Raw genomic sequence first — 19669 nt, 5'->3', positions numbered from 1 at the left:
TGTTTTTGTCTATCTTGTACAGTTTAGAGGTTATTAATGTTCAAAGTTGGGAAATTACCTTCATACTGACTGCTACATCACATGTTCTATGTGTTGTCCATCCCATGCAATGCACAACTGTAGTCGCCACAACCACTCTGATTGCACACGGAGAAGAGTGTCTCCTGCAATTTGGTCACAGGCATGTTGTATGCATTCCTCCAGGTTTCTCAAATCACGGATGCTCTCAGCATACACTATCTGCTTAAGATGTCCCCATAGATAAAAATCAAGGGTCGTTAAGTCAGGAGATCTGGGTGGCCACTCAACGGGACCACAGCGACCAATCCACTTCCCTGGCAATTGTTCCTCTATCCATTCCATAGTGTGGAGGGGCTCCATCGTACTGAAAATAAGATGGAAAATGCTGTCAACATTCAGTGTGGAAGGGAACACAAGGTCCTGCAGCAAAGTCAGATACTGTGGTGCAGTCAAGGTGTTGTAAATGAAAAATGGCCCAAGATGCAGATGTCCCATATGCCACACCACACCATCACCTTCGCTGGACTATGTTCTCGAATTGGGGCAACCCAGTTCGGATTTGCGTTACTCCAGTATCAACAATTATGTCGATTAACCTCCCCGTTCAAAGTGAAATACACCTCGTTGCTGAACAGTATGCCCTTGGCAAATGAAGGATCCAGTTTGTGTTGTTCAGTAGCCCACTGGCAGAACTTCAACCAGCGATCAGGGTCATCCTCATCAAGTCGATGTTGCATCTGCAGCTTGTAAGGATGCCACTTATTGGTGTGCAATATCCAGACAACGGAGGTTTGGCTTATTCCACATTCTAGGGCCACATGACAGGTACTTCGTTTAGGACTTTTCACAAACAACGCAACAACCGCAGTTGAAGTTTTCTCATTGGTGGCAGTCCTTGATCGCCCACTACGTGTCCTATCGTGAACAGAGCCCGTCTCGCGGAATTTGGTGATCATGTGAGCCAACGTGCTGTGCGATACCAGTTTTCTGTCTGCATGCTGTCTGTTGTAGTCAGCTGCTATTGTTTGGTAGCTGCTTTCCCCTGATATAAGGATGATTTCGATCTTCTGTTCACGTGTCAGACCCATTTTAGATCACCTGGAACAAAGAGAGACATGAGTCGGTACCAAGGCAACTTCAAACATTAATAACTTCTAAATTGTACAAGATAGACAAAAACAAATTACACCACTCAATTCCAGAGCTCAAGCGAGTGTTATTTGCTGTGTCATACACCCCCATTTACATTTTAAAAAAATGACTTGAATCCAAAATAGCAGATTTCAAGATGGCGGCCATGGATGACATTCACTCCAAAAGTTGCGGTCCCCAAGTCAAACCTATGTTCCCCTCATCACATTTCAATTTTCCCTTTAATCTTCCAATTTACGAAGGTGTCCAAGGACCTTTGACTCACCCTGTATATCATAAATTTGAACAAAACTGATAATGACGAGTAGGCACTATCCCCTTGGTAGATTATATCACTATGAACTAGGATCATGTTTTGACTGGTGAAAATTTGTGGATCAATTCAAATTCAGGTGGAGTTGTCAGCTTTCAACCTATTGACATTAGAAAACAACACTCTTGTTTTGTGCAAACACAAGTTGTAAAGAAGTAAATAATAAAGAAGTTGTTATTAACACAAAAATGTGAAGTGTCTTGAGGATCTCAGGTTCAAAACCCAGCCAGTTTGTAGAATCTTTTTCACTTGCCAGTGCTTTCACCTTTGGCATTGTTTATTGCCAAGCTGTTTAAGTTTAGCACTCATAATACACTAAGCAGATTCAGAAGGATGTAGGCTGCAGTAGGTACTGGGAGAAGAAGCTTGCACAGGATAGAGTAGCATGGAGAGCTGCATCAAACCAGTCTCAGGACTGAAGACCACAACAACAACAACTCATAATAAAACTAAATCACACAGCAGTTATTATCATTACAGCATTTGTCTTGCACAAGTGAGATATTGGTGCATTAGATGAGGAGCCTTAAACACGTGACACTATGTTAGAAGAGGAGCCTACAAAGAAATTTTGGTACAAATAGAAAATCACACTAATAGGAGTCAAAATGCAATGAGCGTGGCATTTATCTATTTTGATAAAAGCAGTTTAAAAATTTGAATAAATTTACCAAATGCCAATTTGGAAACCTGATTCTTCTTTTTCTTTTCCATATCTATTAGATTTAGTTCTTTAATTCATCTATCTTCTTTCAGTGGTACCATTCTTTTTCTTGTTCCACAAGTATGCGCTGTGCTTTTATTTTATGTTCTTACTGGACATACTCTATTTATTTTATTTTATTTATTTATTTTTATTTATTTATTTGTAAAATCAATATTTCGTGTTGACAACTCACACACCCCCTGTGGGACCCAAGTAAGATACTGTAAGTTCTGTAACAGAATCCTGGACTGCTTCTTCCACATCTGCTTGTATTTGGAGGATATTTTTTTTATTCAAAACACATTGTGTATTGCTATTACACTTAACTTGCACTATCATTCTTACCAGCTCAGTGTAAATATTTGGTATTTTATCTCATTTTCATTGTCGTCAACAAGGATAAAAACATTTTCCTTTAAAGTTAAAGTAATTTCCTCATTTACTGATGTTGAAAATGATCTACAGCCTTTTGTGTTATTTAAATCTGTCTTACAACAAAATATGAACAAGTACATAAATAATAACTACTCTGTATGCAGCAAATTTGTCTCAAAAAATAATTTGTGCATGTTAAAATGTGTAGAAACCATCACATTTAACTGCAGAATGAAGATCCGCTTCGTCACTACAGGGCCTGGCATAGGAATAAATTGTAGCTTCAGCTTTGGTTAGCTTCTGTCCACTTTTCTGTAACAGTAGGCCTGATGAAATTACTGTCACCAGTTCTGTGCATTTCAACTTTGAAAAGTTTTTATACTGTTTTTACTTGAGTTTAAATGGAAAATGGAAATGAAGTCCTATGCTTCTTGATAGAGTGTAGGGGAATGATGTGGGTGTAGGGGAATGATGTGGGAGACCTGCACCACCGTATGAGGCAAGGTCCTAATGGAGGTGGTTTGCCGTTGCCTTCCTCTGATTGTAATGTGGATGAATGACGATGATGATGATGACACAACAACACCCAGTCATCTCGGGGCAGGCAAAAATCCCTGAGCCCGCCGGGAATCGAACCCGGGACCCCTTGCTCTGGAAGCGAGAACACTACCGTGTGACCACGAGTGGCAGACTGAGTTTAAATGGCATATGAAATTAAATGAAGGTGAAATATAATAATTGTAAAGTGCACCATAAAATTATTCCTTGCTATCTGTGAATCCTTTCTTGACCCTTTTGTTTATAATGTCCTAGCACATTTTCGAACTTTATCAGTCACAATTTGTTCCTATGTTCTTTGAATTAAAGTTAGCAGCAACTACTTTCCACACATTTTCGTTTTTGGCTGTCGTAATTTCATCTTTCTTTTTGCCTTCTATTGTGTCATTATGGTAACCCAATATGATTTCCAGCAATAAATCATTAAGTAATTTTTGCCTGTGAAGAAGTTTCTTCTTATTTTCCTCCATCTTTACAACATGGCACCAACAATAATAAACACTGTGTATCTACTGTTTACAATTAATGTATATGGTATAGACACAAAACTTGTGTCGAAAACTGATTTTCACAATGTTGCCAAGCGTGTTTCATGCTATTTTATATCAACATGGAACCATGTCTAATTCAGCCAAGTATAGTATTGTACAACAGAATGAATTCCTGAACTGAATTCAGCTTCTGAACTAAGGTTAAAATTGATCTCCAGTCAGCGGCAGTTGTACAGTCAGCGGCAGTTGTACAATCAGCCTTAAATCATTCTGATTTAACATGATTTTTCCCATTAATTCCAGGTGTATTCCAGGATGATTTCTAACTAGAGCCCATGGCCACCACCTTTTTGTTTCTTACTCGTTACAAGTAATTTTAAATGGACATCTTATACAATAACATTAATATTATTATTTCTTCTTCTTCTTCTTCTTCTCCTTCTGCAACTGTTGTTATTGCACCTGTCTAATGGCGTGATTAATCTCTTGTAGAATAAAGTTATGTAAAAGAAGTTGACATTTCTCATGGGTATTGATAAAACAAATTTACAGCAAAATTCTGTGCACAGATTGAGAAGAAATGAAGCACTATAGTGCTATCACCTGCTATAATGGTGCAAAGTTCTGTAACTTTCTCTTGCATGTTAAGAGAAATGTCTTAAGTATCACTCAATTTTCGTTGGTGTCTTAAGCAGAAGATCGAAGAAAATAACTGAAGACTTTTCAAAACTCTTCACAGTATTACTTTACTGGTGGTAATAAGCTAGGAGTACAGATCTGTTTCTCCTTTTGGAACTTTTGTAATGTTGGTCGGGCTACAAAGAGCTGTAGACATCTCTCTCTTTCTCTTCCCCGCCTCCCTCCCTCCGTCTCCTACCCCCCTCCCCCCTTCTCCTCCCCCCCTCCCCCTTCTCTCTCTCATATTCACAGGATACTTTCTTTTATTATTTGTGAAGTAAATGCCAGATATTTATTGTTCACAGGCCCTCAAAGCAAAGGTACCAACTCTGACTGAGAGACTTATTGGAGGAACGTCACGTTCTGGAGTTTCAGATGCAGTTAATATAGTGATGAAGCACCCTTGGGATCCTGTTTTTGAATGTATAAACGAGAACAAACCTGTAAGTATCAATTGACCTAAATCTTAACATTTGAATTTGTGGTTTTAATTGATTGGCATAATAACTAGTGTGTGAAAGTATTCACCATAATCTTGCCCTTCCAATTTTTATCTCATCATATTAACAGAATCTTCCGTCGGTTCTTGGTAGAACAACATTATAATAATAAATGAAAAGCACCAGTTTGCTTTTATTCTACAATATTGTAGAACAAAAGCAAACTGGTGCTTTTCATTTATTATTTTTATCTCATGTTTTCTAAAGATGACTATCATCTGGAAATCTTTTAATAAAGTAGAAATGTGATGTGAACTGTAACATTTCATAGGCAAATGAGTTGAATATCTTTCTTTCGATGCACTGACTGTGGTGCAAAAATAGAAAACGGAGTACACAGTAAGAAACAAATTCTAGCAGATATAGTGTAGCTCAGAGAACATAATAGCTACAAATTTTATTGGTGAAACTATGATGTGAAATACATTATTCTTTACGAATATGATGAACACAAATTAGGCAGAAGAGTTGTGGCTAATCTCCTATAAAGCTCATGAGCACTCTTCATTACAGTACAAGATACTGTTGCTTCATGAATAAAGGTGTTAATCGACACATTTAGTATACGTGTTTCATTAGCTCTGAAAATCACTTTGGTGGCCTAGACAACCAGTTTTTTTCTGCTTATGGGAATTGCTGGGGTGCTCCTCAAACAAATTTATCGAATTGAAACAAATATGGGTACCAGATCTGATTATGAGAAAAGACATAAACTAAATTTACAGATGAAACCATATGGTTCCATATATCTTTTTAAGTCTCAAACATCATGGTGTATATATGCAGACTGAAGTGATGAAGGAAAATTTTTACCAAGGCTAGGATTCAAACCTAAGTCTCCTGCTCACTAGGCAGATGCACTAACCACTAAACCACTCTGCCACAGTGGCTTTGCACAGCTGCATGGACTGCTATGTTCTACTATGTTAAGTTTTGTGTCAGAGGCTTTGCCACAGTTTTTTTAAATTATGACTTGAAGCAAATGAGGTCTTCATGAAGCAAGTTGTTGTGAGGCTCTGGTAGCAACTCAAAGGCAAGAAAGATTTGGAGAGGCTCTGTCAATAAGTCACCTTCTGGGACTGGCCATGGTATAATAGAAACAATTTGAATGTAATTTGACTCATTGCCAATGTGTTCTTCTGGTTTTTCTTTCTCTTTGCTGCATATATTCCAATCTCTGTCTTCCTCTACAGTTTTTACCCCCTACAGCTCCCTCTAGTACCATAGAAATTATTCCATGAAGTCTTAACAGATGCCCAACCATAATATCCCTTCTTCTTGTAAGTGTTTTCCATATTTTCCTTTCCTCTTTGATTCTGTGCAGAACCTCCTCATTCCTTACTGTATCAGTCCACCTAATTTTCAACATTCTTCTCTAGGACCACTTCTCAGATGTTTCGATTTTCTTCTATTCCGGTTTTATCACAGCCCATGTTTCACTATCATACAATGCCCTGCTCCAAACATAAATTCTCAGAAATTTCTTCCTGAAATTAAGGTATATGTTTGATACTAGTAGACTTCTCTTGGGCAGGAATGCCCTTTTTACCAGTGCTAGACTGGTTTTCTAGTCGTCCTTGCTTCGTTTATCTTGGGTTATTTTGCTACCTAGGTAGCAGAATTCCTTAACTTCATCTACTTTGTGATAACCAAGTTTCATGTTAGGTTTCTCGCTGTTCTCATTTCTGCTACTTCTCGTACTTTTGTCTTTCTTTGATTTACTCGCAGTCCATATCCTGTACACATTACACTATTCATTCCATTCAGCAGATCTGTAATTCTTCCTCACTACCACAGAGGGTAGCAATGTCATCAGCAAATCTTATCATTGATATCCTTTCACCTTTAATTTGAATTACTCACTTGAACCTTTCTTTTATTACCATCATTGCTTCTTCAGTGTATAGATTGAATAGTATGGGTGAAAGACTACATCCCTGTCTGACATCTTTTCTAATCTGAGCACTTTGTTCTTGATCTTCCACTTTTATTGCTCCCTCTTGGCTCTTGTACATATTGTGTATTACCCGTCTCTCCCTATAGCTTGCCTCTACTTATCTTAGAATTTTGAACATCTTTCACCCCTTTGCATTTTTGATTGTTTTACCAGGTCGACAAATCCTGGGAACATGTCTTGACTTTTCCTAGTCTTGCTTCCATTATCAACTGCAGCATCAGAACTGCCTCTCTGGTTGGTGCATTTACCTGTCCTAAAGCCACACTGATCGTCATCTAACACATCCTTGATTCTCTTTTTCATTCTTTTGTATATTATTCTTGTTACCAACGTAGATGCATGAGCTGTTATGCTGATTGTGTGATAATTCTCACACTTGTTGGCTCATGCAATCATCGGAATATTGTGGGTGATGTTTATTGAAAGCCTGATGGTATATCGCCAGTCTCATACATTCTACATACCAGTGTGAATAGTCATTTTGTTGCCAATTCCCCCATTGATTTTAGAAATTCTGATGGAATTTTATCCATCCCTTCTGTCTTATTCGATCTTAATTCTTCCAACCCACTGTAGCGGGGCTTTAAATTTCGCCGCGCTACACTCGTTCCCTCAGATAAAAATATCCCGTCGCAGCGGTATGAGCGCTCGACGGCAGAGAAAATACCAAAATTGTAACCTTTTTTTGTTTTCTATCCGTTTTCAATTGTCTCTTGTTAGCGGTAGCTTAAGGCAGACGTGATCGGATGCTGATGTAAAAACTTAATGGCTAATCTTGATCTGATTGTAATGTGTAGACATTGTGGAAGTTATTAAGAAAGTCGGTGGATGGAAGTAGCAAAGTGAATTAAATTGCATACAGTATCAAGATGATTTTCATTGGTATAGATTAGTGATCCCTGGGCTATTGCAAGATTTCGGAGCATATTTTCTCACGCTGAAATGAAGGAGATATTTGAAGACGTGGACGCCGCCCGAAAGAAGATAAGTTAATCTGGTAAAGGATGATCTCTCGTCAACGCCATTTCCCCCTGTCAGTTACATTCTGTTATTCTCTGTTTCTTTTCAATACTTTTTGTAGTGGAAATTGGTTTAACTTTTGCTCAAAAACGCCACAAGGACCACCCCAACAATAGCTTTTCCGAATAACGAAGTCCGATACCTTTTCTGTAATACAAAGTCCGATTTGCATTTCTTTCATTCTTTCCCTTTTTCACGGTCTCTCTTCTCCCATTTTTTTTTTTTTTATTAACCACTACAACTGGCGACCGTGACAGGACAGATTGTCTTGTAGAATGTATGAGACTGGCGATATACCATCAGGCTTTCAATAAACATCACCCACAATATTCCGATGATTGCATGAGCCAACAAGTGTGAGAATTATCACACAATCAGCATAACAGCTCATGCATCTACGTTGGTAACAAGAATAATATACAGAATTTCTAAAATCAATGGGGGAATTGGCAACAAAATGACTATTCACACTGGTATGTAGAATGTATGAGACTGGCGATATACCATCAGGCTTTCAATAAACATCACCCACAATATTCCGATGATTGCATGAGCCAACAAGTGTGAGAATTATCACACAATCAGCATAACAGCTCATGCATCTACGTTGGTAACAAGAATAATATACAAAAGAACACTGATCGTCATCTAACACATCCTTGATTCTCTTTTTCATTCTTTTGTATATTATTCTTGTTACCAACGTAGATGCATGAGCTGTTATGCTGATTGTGTGATAATTCTCACACTTGTTGGCTCATGCAATCATCGGAATATTGTGGGTGATGTTTATTGAAAGCCTGATGGTATATCGCCAGTCTCATACATTCTACATACCAGTGTGAATAGTCATTTTGTTGCCAATTCCCCCATTGATTTTAGAAATTCTGATGGAATTTTATCCATCCCTTCTGTCTTATTCGATCTTAATTCTTCCAACCCACTTTTAAACTCTGGTCCTAATACTGGATCTCTTATCTGTTCTATATCAAGTCCTGTTTCTTCTTTTATCACATTATTAGCCTTGCACTTCATAGAGGCTTTCAGTGTACTCTTTCCATCTAAATGCTCTCTCCCCTGCATTTAACTGTGGAATTCCCATTGCACTGTTAATGTTACCACCTTTGCTTTTAATTTCGCCAAGGCTATTTTGGCCTTCCTGTATGCTGAGTCAGTCCTTCTGTCGGTCATTTCTTTTTCAGTTTCTTCACATTTTTCATGCAGCTATTTTGCTTTAGTTTCCCCTTCACTTCCTGTTTATTTCATTCCTAAGTGACTTGTATTTTTGTATTCCTGAATTTCCCTGAACATTTTTGTACTATCGTCTTCCATTGATCAACTGAAGTATTTCTTCTGTTACCCATGGTTTCTTTGCAGTTACCTTCTTTGTGTCTATGCTTTTCTTTCCAACTTCTGTTTTTGCCCTTTTCAGAGATGTCCATTCCTCTTCAACTGAACTGCCTTCCGAGTTATTCCTTATCACAATAACTAAAGCTCAGAGAACGTCAAGCATGCCTCTTCATTACTTCTATCCCACTTCTTTGCACATTGATTCTTGCTGACTAGTCACTTGAACTTTTAGTCTACTCTTCTGTGATGTGACTCAAGTGATATGCTATGGCATATCTGTGTTTTCATATCTAATCTGCATAGTAGTGAGTCAGTTGTACTAATATTCATCAGTTTCTGTACTATTATACTTGTGTATGCATTGAAGTTGCTTACGAGAATAATATGTGGAAGAATGAAAAAGAAAATTAAGGATCTAGGTAACAATCAGTAAGGCTTTAAGAAAAGTAAAGCCACCAGAGAGACAATTCTGAGGTTGTACGTAATAATGAAAGCAAGACTTTTAAAAAATCAGAACACATTCATCAAATTTGTCAACCTAGAAAAGGTGTCAAAAGTCTCAGGAAAGAAGCTGTAGGCTATAGGGAAATGTGGATAATATTGTCACATTGTAATCTTAGTCAAGCCCAAATTCAAAAGCAGGATCGTCAATGAATACAACACTTAGCACTGAAAGTGTGTTTATTACGAAAACCAATGTCCAACCAGAGCAGAACTGGTCTCCTGGACAAAGTGTGTAGCTATTTATATAAACACTGAATATTCCACAGTGCTGGTATTTATCAATGAATGCAACACTTAGCACTGAAAGTGTGTTTATTACAAAAACCAATGTCCAACCAGAGCAGAACTGGTCTCCTGGACAAAGTGTGTAGCTATTTATATAAACACTGAATATTCCACAGTGCTGGTATTTATACGAATACTGAATATTCCAGAATGTACAAACATTACAAATGTAAGATATTTCAAAAGTTTTCCAAGAATGATAAATGCTAAATAACAAATAATTGCTGATGTTTGGGTTTGAACTAGTGACCCGCAGCACATCGCCCAGCAGCACTAACCACTACACCACATGTCATCCACCACAGCTTCCAGCAATGTATAATTAATATGTACAAGCACCAAGAGAGGAAAATAAGGCTGTAAGAGTTGGAACACGAAGTACTTGAATTGGAAAGGGTGTAAGACAGGGATGTAGTTAGTCTACTGCCCTACTATTCAATCTATACGTTGAAGTATCAGTGACAGTAATAAAAGAAAGGTTCAGGAACATTACTAAAATTTAGGGTGAAATTTAATCAATGATAAATTTGTTGATGACATTGCTGTCCTCAGCGCAATTCAGGAACAATTGCAAGACTCGTTGAATGGAGTGAACTGTCTAATAATTACACACAATAGATTGAGAGTAAACGAAAAAAAAGAGAAAATAGTAAGAAGCAGTAGAAATGAGATTATGTATAAACTTGCCATCAAATTGGGGACCATGAAGTAGACAAAATGAAGGAATTCTGCTACCTTGGAATAAAATAATGAATGATGGACAAAGCTAGTAGGATGCAAAAAGCAGATTAACGCAGGCAAAGAGATCATTCCTGGCCAATTCTGCTACCTTGGAGTAAAATAATGAATGATGGACAGAGCTAGGAGGATGTAAAAAGCAGATTAACGCAGGAAAAGAGATCATTCCTGGCCAAAAAAAACTGTTAGTATCAGACATCAGCCTTAATTTGGAGAAGAAATTTCTTTGAATGCATGGAAATGAGTCAAGGACTGTGGGGAAATTGGAAAGAAGTATAATGAAAAGTAGGTGACTGATAAGAAATGAGGTGATTCTTTGCAAAATTGGCAAGAAGAGAAACATGTGGAAAATATTTACTATCAAAAAGAGTCTTCATCACAATTTATTTATTACGGTGACTGGTTTCGACCACTACTGTGGTCATCTTCAGACCAATGAGTAAGAACCTCCTTCTGGTGGTAGTGATTTACCACCAGAAGGAGGTTCTTACTCATTGGTCTGAAGATGACCACAGCAGTGGTCGAAACCAGTCACCATAATAAATAAATTGTGATCAAGACTAATTTTGATAGTAAATATTTGTAACACATTGATCACTGTTCAGTCCCACAATGTATTCAAAAGTAACGTGTGGAAAAGCTTGACAAGAAAAAGGGACAGGGTGATAGGACAATTGTTAAGACATCTACTAGAGAGAACTGTAGAAAGGAACAACTGTAGCAGAAGACAGAGATTGTAATGTATGCAACAAATAATTGAGGACATTGAATGCAAGTACTACTCTGAGATGAAGAGGTTGGCACAGGAGAGAAATTTGTAGCATCTGCATCAAACCAGTCAGAAGACTGCTGAAAAAATAAAAAAATAAAAATTAGGCGTAGAGAAAATTGACTAGTCTACATCTACATCTACATCCATACTCCGCAAACCACCTGAAGGTGTGTGGCGGAGGGTACCTTGAGTACCTCTATCGGTTCTCCCCTCTATTCCAGTCTTGTATTGTTCGTGGAAAGAAGGAGTGTCAGTATGCTTCTGTGTGGTCTCTAATCTCTCTGATTTTATCCTCATGGTCTCTTCGCGAGTTATACGTAGGAGGGAGCAATATACTGCTTCACTCTTCGGTGAAGGTGTGTTCTCGAAACTTCAACAAAAGCCCGTACCGAGCTACTGAGCGTCTCTCCTGCAGAGTCTTCCACTGGAGTTTATCTATCATCTATGAGAGCATCGAAAAACTATTTGTAGGATTAATCTGTAATTGGCAGTGACAATATAAACACTCAATTTGATTGATGTGACATACTCATATCTTTAAACATTTATTTGTATGTACTGATCATAGACACTTTTTGTTATCTTAATAACTCTGCATTATCCAGACCACTGAAAGACAAAACTGAAGTTACCATGGAACTGCATTTCTTTATCCTGTTTTAATCTCCTCTCTACACATTATTGTAGCATGTCTTGGAAGTCTGTATTTATTATCATGCTCTGCAAGTCACTTTATGGCGTATGACAGAGGTATTCTTGCAGTGCTCCCACACAGATAAAATAAACTCAGCAAATGACAGGTACCAATTTTTAGAATTTTTTAACATGATTCTGTCTGATCTCAAGGAGAAAATGGTATTAAATGCTTGACCCATGCAGTCACACTGTAAACCAGTCTCATTAAGGGGTATCGCTTTCTCATTTACAGCTTTGGAAATGAGTGCACGTAGGTTAATTTTATGATAAAATGGGGTAGTCAGAAAATGATGTGCAAAGCAGTTAAAGTGGAAATGATGCACTGGCTTCTAGACATAGCTATGGACTAATTTAATAGCCATTTACAACAAGTGGAGCCACTTGTCGTGTTGTGCTCACAGTGAAGAGATCTTATTTTTCTGGGAAGCAGTATGATGCCTGTGACTAGAATACATCCCAGTATCACTTTACATTATGTCCATACATAATTAATATCAGTGAGTGTAATGTGACAGAGTTTACAGGAACTTGGTATAATAATTTTAAATACGTGGAGGAAAAAGTCACTTTACAGCCATCTCACTATATATGCCGAAGGCATAGACTTGGAAGCTGATGTATCTAAATTAAGGGATTCACTACATTTGTTAAGTGAGAGCAGAGAGAAAGACTGAAGAGAATCAAATGATAAGTGAAAATTTTTGCAAATCATCATTGTGTGTACATTTTGCTAAAGAATAGAAAAACGTCTAAGAACTTTCAGTATTTCTTTTCCCTGAATATATTTGTATTGTTGATAAATGAGCAACATGTAAATTTACTAACCTGGTTGGTGACAATCACTACAGTTTCTTGGTAGTACTGAAATATAAATATATCACTCCCTGGATTCGTAACACCATTGAGTTCAACTTAACATATTTTATGTCTGTTACTTCTGGAACAGATCACAATGATCAGCTTTTTACAGAAACTTTGTTTATAGTTCACACAAACCACAGTTATTAGACTTTAAAACAGTAGCAACCTCTATAGTATACATTTACATATGGTGAATTTTGGCACTAATGTGTCTACAAACAATAGACATTCACCAAGCACACTGTAAAGAAAAATATAAGTCTCAGAGTGAGTCCCAAATAGATGACATGTCAATGCTAACAACATCAATATCCATTGCAGACTGAGTGACACAGTTTATATGTGTATGCATCTTCAGGAGTATTAACAAAGCCTTTTCATTATGCCTACATGCAACTCATCATGTCATCTGTATGGTGAGTAGCACTCTATCCTTCTCTTTATATTGTTGATATTCCAGCCTGGAGTTTCCATTGTTTAAATGTACGTTTTGACTTGTAAGGACCATAAGATGTCCACATATGCACATAGTTGTTCACATAAATATAGCTAGGTGAGAAATCTCGCACAGAGATGTTCACATGTTAACTATTAGAAGCTGACTTTTGTATGGTGATGTTACCATAATAATTAATAGATGATTAAAATATTTTCTTATGGTTCTATATATAGAAGAGCATATGGGTGTTAGTGCAGTAAGTAAATACATGTTAATCTATAACAATATAAATACCAAATGTAGTTCTAATTGTATTCTGGTGAACCAAGCAGTAATTTAATTTAAATGTATATTATATAACATAAAATTAAGGAAGTTACATGAACTATTTTGTTAACACCATGTATACTTCAGCAGGAATTTACCAAGCTTCATGTAAATTTCACAGGTTTACAATTTTCCTAGTTTGCTTCATTTCTTAAAATTATTCAGACAACTAAATGGTCAGAAAAATTAGGGCAACATAATCATGACACCATTTCTTGGAATTAAATATGCTCAAAGGTCAAAATAACAAAAGTATTTTCTGGATGTGGGAGACTTTAAATACAAACAACTTTTTTGTTAAGGACTTTTCTGAAAAGGTAATATGTTTACTGGAAAGAGTGGAAACTGGGCTTTCAAATGATCTTTGTCCTGTTGGAAATTGGAAATAAATGTGACGACATTATCATGAGCACATGGTTTCTGAACATCATAAATTACAGGTAACTCGTAAAACATAATTTTTCATGATGAACTCAATATACCATTGGATGGAATTAGCAGAGCCCAAATAATCTTGTAGATAATAAATTTCAACAAAATTTCACCTACGTAACAATTTTGGTATTTTAAGAAAGTGAGCTGTAGTTGCAGCATTACACTTGAAAAGAGGAAAAGGAATTAGTTATCCAAGGAGTAAAATTATAGCAGATGGGGATATTCCATTTTGCTATGTTTCAAACTAACTTCAGAGGAATCTTTGATACTCCTTTTCATCTTGCTATAGCATAGGTAGTTTTTAGGAGTCTTTATGGAATATATTAATATCTGCATGTTAATGAGCACTTTTGGCTTGACGGACTTCATGAATTTTGGTTGTGTGCTCTGCCCACTGCAATTGTACATCATATATTTCCAAGTACAGCTGCCAACATTTCAAAGAAAATAAGTTTGGCTCACCACTATGGTGTGAGTACAAGCAAAACCAATTAATTTCATAGACAGCACACTTGTAAGCTGCTACTTTTGTACAGGTGTTTATACCATTGTGCAGTAACTCTAAGTGTTGGCATTCAGCAAATCACCTGAATGTCACAGCACGTCTCATCCTTCATATTTCTGCAAACAATTCCATCAGTCCTTGAAAGCCTTTTTTATTATTTTCATTCATTCATCATGTTTTATAGATTCCATCAAGATAGAGCTAAAAATTAACAAAAGACAAGCAAATCATGGAAACTGAATTTGTGTACTGTGTTAATAATAAACTCTGTCTGCACTGTTGAATACTGTTTGTCCTTACACTAACTAAATATAAACTAATAAATTAAAAGGAAAGCCATTCGTTTGAAAATAGGTGCTGATCCCTCAGTTACAGTGAAGAACCATTGTTTATCTTCATAAAATAAGGGAAAGGCAACCTCTCACCTATAGTGGATTGAAGCATGAAACATTACAGAAAACAGTGTTCACACAAGCTTTCGAACACTAGCAGTCTTGCCTTGGCCCTGGAGTGTACGTTTGGGTGTCTGTGTAGCTGTATGTGTGAATGTGTGTACTTTTGCTAGAAAAAGAGCTAGTGCTTGAAAACTAATGTGAATGGTGTTTTCTGTCACATATTTACCGGTATGTGCTTCAAGCATTGATCTGCCATAGGTGTGTGCTTTCCTTTCCCTTGTTATATGCATTGTTCTATCTTGGATTCTCATTATTGTTGTTTATCTTCTTTTCTTGTCATAATTATTACTTGATTTCATTTGATTTTTCAAAGAAAATGATTACCTGTGTGTGTAACAACAGAATCATGTTTACAGTAGACAACTACTTATCGTGCCACTTTACAATGAACACTGCTTTTTACTACGTAGCTGACACGAATTTTCAATCCATGAATCTAGGTAATCAGTTAATTTATAGAAGGAATAGTTTATGAGGCACTGATTTTCTTGTTTATTGGTATGAATTTCCAATTTCTTGTCTTATATTAGATGGGAGCTCATAGACTACCAGGCTGTGGCAATTTATACAACAATACTCAACGATAGAAAGAGGTACTGAATCGGAGAAAAGAATGTAAACAAGGTGCAGATTACTGTAGTTTAGTAACAATTGGCCAGAGGATGGAAGGAGTACGTATGCCTTCCAGAACGTCCTGGACACAAAATACAAATTGACAAGGCAAGAAACCTTGATTAGCCACTTTCAAAAGAGTGCAAAGAAATATATCCAGCCATTCAATCAGCTAATTCTGCTGTGACATTTTTGTACATTACAAATAGCAACAGTTGCAACACTACCTTGTAGCACAGTATTTTAAGAGATACTAACTTTATAATTGATTTGGGTAATCATGTAGATGGTAAAAATGATAGCAGATGGACAACAATGTAGGAAATGATGGATTGCTACTTACCACTAAATGACAATGTTAAGTTGCAGACAGGCATAGTTAAGACACAGTAAGCAACACGATATTACAGTGCCTCTGTTATTCTGATTACGATGCGAAGTTCCTTTGGACATGCATGCATGAATTTGTGATTGTAAATAAGGACAACCATCAGATGTAGAATGAAATGACAACAATGAAAATTTGTGCCAGACCGGAACTCAAAACCGAATTTCCTGCTTTCACGAGTGGTTGCCTTACCGTTTGACTATCAGTGGACAACACATGGCCAGACCCAAACTTCCTTATGTCGTCAACCCTGCATGTACGACCTATGCTTGTACATCCATTATGCATATTCCCATACAGGTGAGATGCTATACTTGAAAGTCACTTGCCCGGTATCGGCAGGTAAATATGATATTGCAGTGTCTGTGTTATTCTGATTACGATGCAAAGTTCCTTTGGACCAGCATGCATGCTTACAGTAAGACATGCTTGCAAGCTTACAGTAACCTTCCAGCCACAGCCTTCATCACAAAAAGAGAAACGCACACCCATGACTGCCAACTCTGGCAGCTCGAGCAAGTTTGGGCCAAGGGGGATTGATAGATTGGAAAAGGAAAGAACAGAGGAAGGGAGAAAGCTAGTGAGTGCATTGACAGAGAGCAGCGCATGATGAAAGAGAGGGGATGTAAAATGAGAAGAGGGTATAGGACACAGAGGACAGAAACCGTTGGGTGGAGGGTGTTAGAGAGTAGGTTACCTTAAGTAGTGGCCAGTTTAGTTTCAGGAGTGGAGAATGTGTTGTAAGACAACTCTCCTCTTTGCGTGCTATTATTTGCCAAAATCTCATTTCAGTATCACAAACAGCTTGTGAGATATGCGGGGTGTTATCATCAAGAATGAGAGCGGCTACATAACATCAACTTTCTCGAGATTGGTGATAGGTGGAGACTACTTCCCAAGTCTAAAGAAAATTCAGTATGTTAGCTAAGTTTCGTACACAGCAGTATTTGGTGTAATATGCACCAAATGCAAATTCACAGTGACCCGTGTTTTTCATTGCAAAATTTTTGAATTGCAGCCAGTGCAATACTTACATGCAAAATATCCCAATAACTATGATTATTAGTGAAGTGATAGGCACTTCATCATGAAACTGATATATAAAGTTATAATTTACACAAAAACTACTTATTTATCAAATGGTTTCTTTAAAATAGCGTGAGAGAGGTTGCAGAGTTGCCAATGAGGGCACACCATTCTGCCAGAGTAGCACATCAGCCATCAGCTTGCCGAAAATTAATGGACTTGGCTGAACAAGGTCCGTTGCAGAAATCCAGCTGTGAGTGTGCCTTCTGAGAGGCTGGATTGGCAGTTACCAGAACAGTGGGCAACAGTCTAAAGGTTGTGCCTCTGCTAACACGCAGGAAGAGACTGCAGGTCTTCAAGAAACCACCAAAGCTGTCCGTCGCCATTGCTAAAATCCGCTCACGTGTGTCCAGCTAATGTTTCTGCTCTTCAGAGAGTGGCTTCTTTTATTCCTAAATTATGTTCATTATCTTGAGTAGAGGTACCTCCTGTACATACAGTAGGAATTTTATGAAGGTGTTGTGGGTAAGAACTACTCATTACAATGGACAAAATGTATCATGATGCTAACCAACTGGTAATAACTAGTTTGCTGTTGTTATAAGGGGCGTTCAAAAAGAAACAAGCTGGAGGCATAATTACAGAAGCCAGTACCTGTATGTTAGAAATATTGACCTTGGTTATTGAGACACTTGTCCCACTGTGCCACAAGGCGGTGAATGGCTGTCTCATAAAATTCCTAGGGCTGCAATGTTAACCAGTTCCGCACGTACAGCTGGACGTCATCATCCGAGGTGAATCGTTTGCCCCTTAGAGCCTTTTTAAGGGGACCAAAAATGGTGTAATCACAGCGAGAGAGGTCCGGACTGTATGGAGAGTGGCCGAGAACCCCCCATTTGAATTTCTTCAGGAATGCCGCAACTGTATTGGCCATATGAGGCTTTGCATTGTCATGGAGCAGAATGACCCCACAGGTGAGATTGCCTGGTCGTTTTTATTTGATCGCTTGGCGAAGGGTGGTCAAGGTTTGCGAGTAATGCTGGGCATTCATTGTTGTCCCGTGCTGCAGGAAGTGAATCAGAAGGGGGCCATCTGGGTCAAAGAAGAACGCCAGCATAATCTTCACCTCAGGCTGCGACATCCAGCTGTACATGCAGAACTGGTTAACATTGCATCCCCGGGAATTTTATGAGCCAGCCATTCACTGTCTTGTGTCGCAGTGGGACAAGTATCTCAACAGCCATTGTCAATACTTCTAACATACAGGTACTGGTGTCTGTAGTTATGCCTCTGGCTCATTTCTTTTTGAATGCCCCTTATCTCTTATGCCATAAAATTCAGTATTAATTTCTTACTCAAGGCATGTGAATGTGCCAAGGGCCTTGCTGCAGAGGTAACACCAGTTCCCATCAGATCACCGTAGTTAAGTGCTGTCAGGCTTGGCTAGCACCTGGGTGGGTGACCATCCAGTCTGACAAGCTCTGTTGGCAAGCAAGGTGCACTAACCCCTCATAAGGCAAATTGAGGAGCTGCTTGACTGAGAAGCAGCAGCTCCAGTCACGAAAACTGACAACGACTCGGAGAGCAGTGTGCTGTCCACATTTCCCTCCGTATCCACTGACACCTATAGGCTGGGTGATGGCATGGGGGTCAGTCAGTACTGTGAGGTCTTGCAAGGCCTGTTCAGATGGAGTTTAGGAGGCATGTGAATGTTATGTAGTTGAAATTATCATTGTGAACAAATATTTAATACACACTCATTTTAATTACATCCAAAGAGTTATTTCTACAGCATTCACTTAATATTTTTATCTTTGTTAAAAAAAAATACACAGTTTTGCTTAGGCTCACCAAAATCAGTAATTCATGATTGCTCTTGTAAACTTTTTTTCCATTGAAAATAGAAATACATGAAATGTAAATGAATGAAATTACTCTCTTATGTATGATTTTAAGGTGCTTATAATGCATTTTAATGTGTCAAACAGTGGAAAATCCAGGATGGAATGTAACGATATTATGAGATGGAAAGTTGCTACTCACCACATAGCGGAGATGCTAGAGTCGCAGGTAGACACAACAAAAAGACTCTCACAATTAAAGCTTTCGACCATTAAGATCTTCGTCAACAATAGACAGTGTATGTGTGTCTATTGTTGATGAAGGCCTTAAAGGCTGAAAGCTTTAATTGTGAGAGTGTGAGAGTCTTTCTGTTATGCCTATCTGTGACTGAGCATCTCTGCTATATGGCGAGTAGCAACTTTCCTTCTCACAGCGTTTTAATATGTGAATTTTACAATCTTCCCAGTGAACTGAATGTTTGAACAAATTTTGGGCTTTCAGCCAGTCATTGTTCAATACATTCCATGATATTTCAGCTGGACACATGGCTTACCTAAGTAAGAGAAGATCTTCCTATAATGAGAAACTCATGACTTTATTTTCTTCTTGTGGTAAATACAAAAACAAAATTGTAGGTAACATTAATAATGACATTATAGGAAA

General features: G+C 37.8%; 1 protein-coding gene across 1 annotated transcript in view; it reads left to right on the top strand.

Annotated features, from left to right (window-relative positions):
- Positions 1 to 19669, top strand: part of LOC126172711 (KAT8 regulatory NSL complex subunit 3) — a 162561-nt gene that overhangs the window by 43821 nt on the left and 99071 nt on the right. The window contains exon 6 of the mRNA XM_049920902.1: positions 4600 to 4737. Within this exon, the coding sequence (XP_049776859.1) occupies positions 4600 to 4737 (138 nt within the window). The remainder of the gene's footprint in view (positions 1 to 4599; positions 4738 to 19669) is intronic.

The sequence above is a fragment of the Schistocerca cancellata genome, chromosome 1, assembly GCF_023864275.1.
Source record: "Schistocerca cancellata isolate TAMUIC-IGC-003103 chromosome 1, iqSchCanc2.1, whole genome shotgun sequence".
In the NCBI taxonomy this organism is placed as follows: Eukaryota; Metazoa; Arthropoda; class Insecta; order Orthoptera; family Acrididae; genus Schistocerca; species Schistocerca cancellata.
This window is presented reverse-complemented; position numbering and strand designations above follow the sequence as displayed.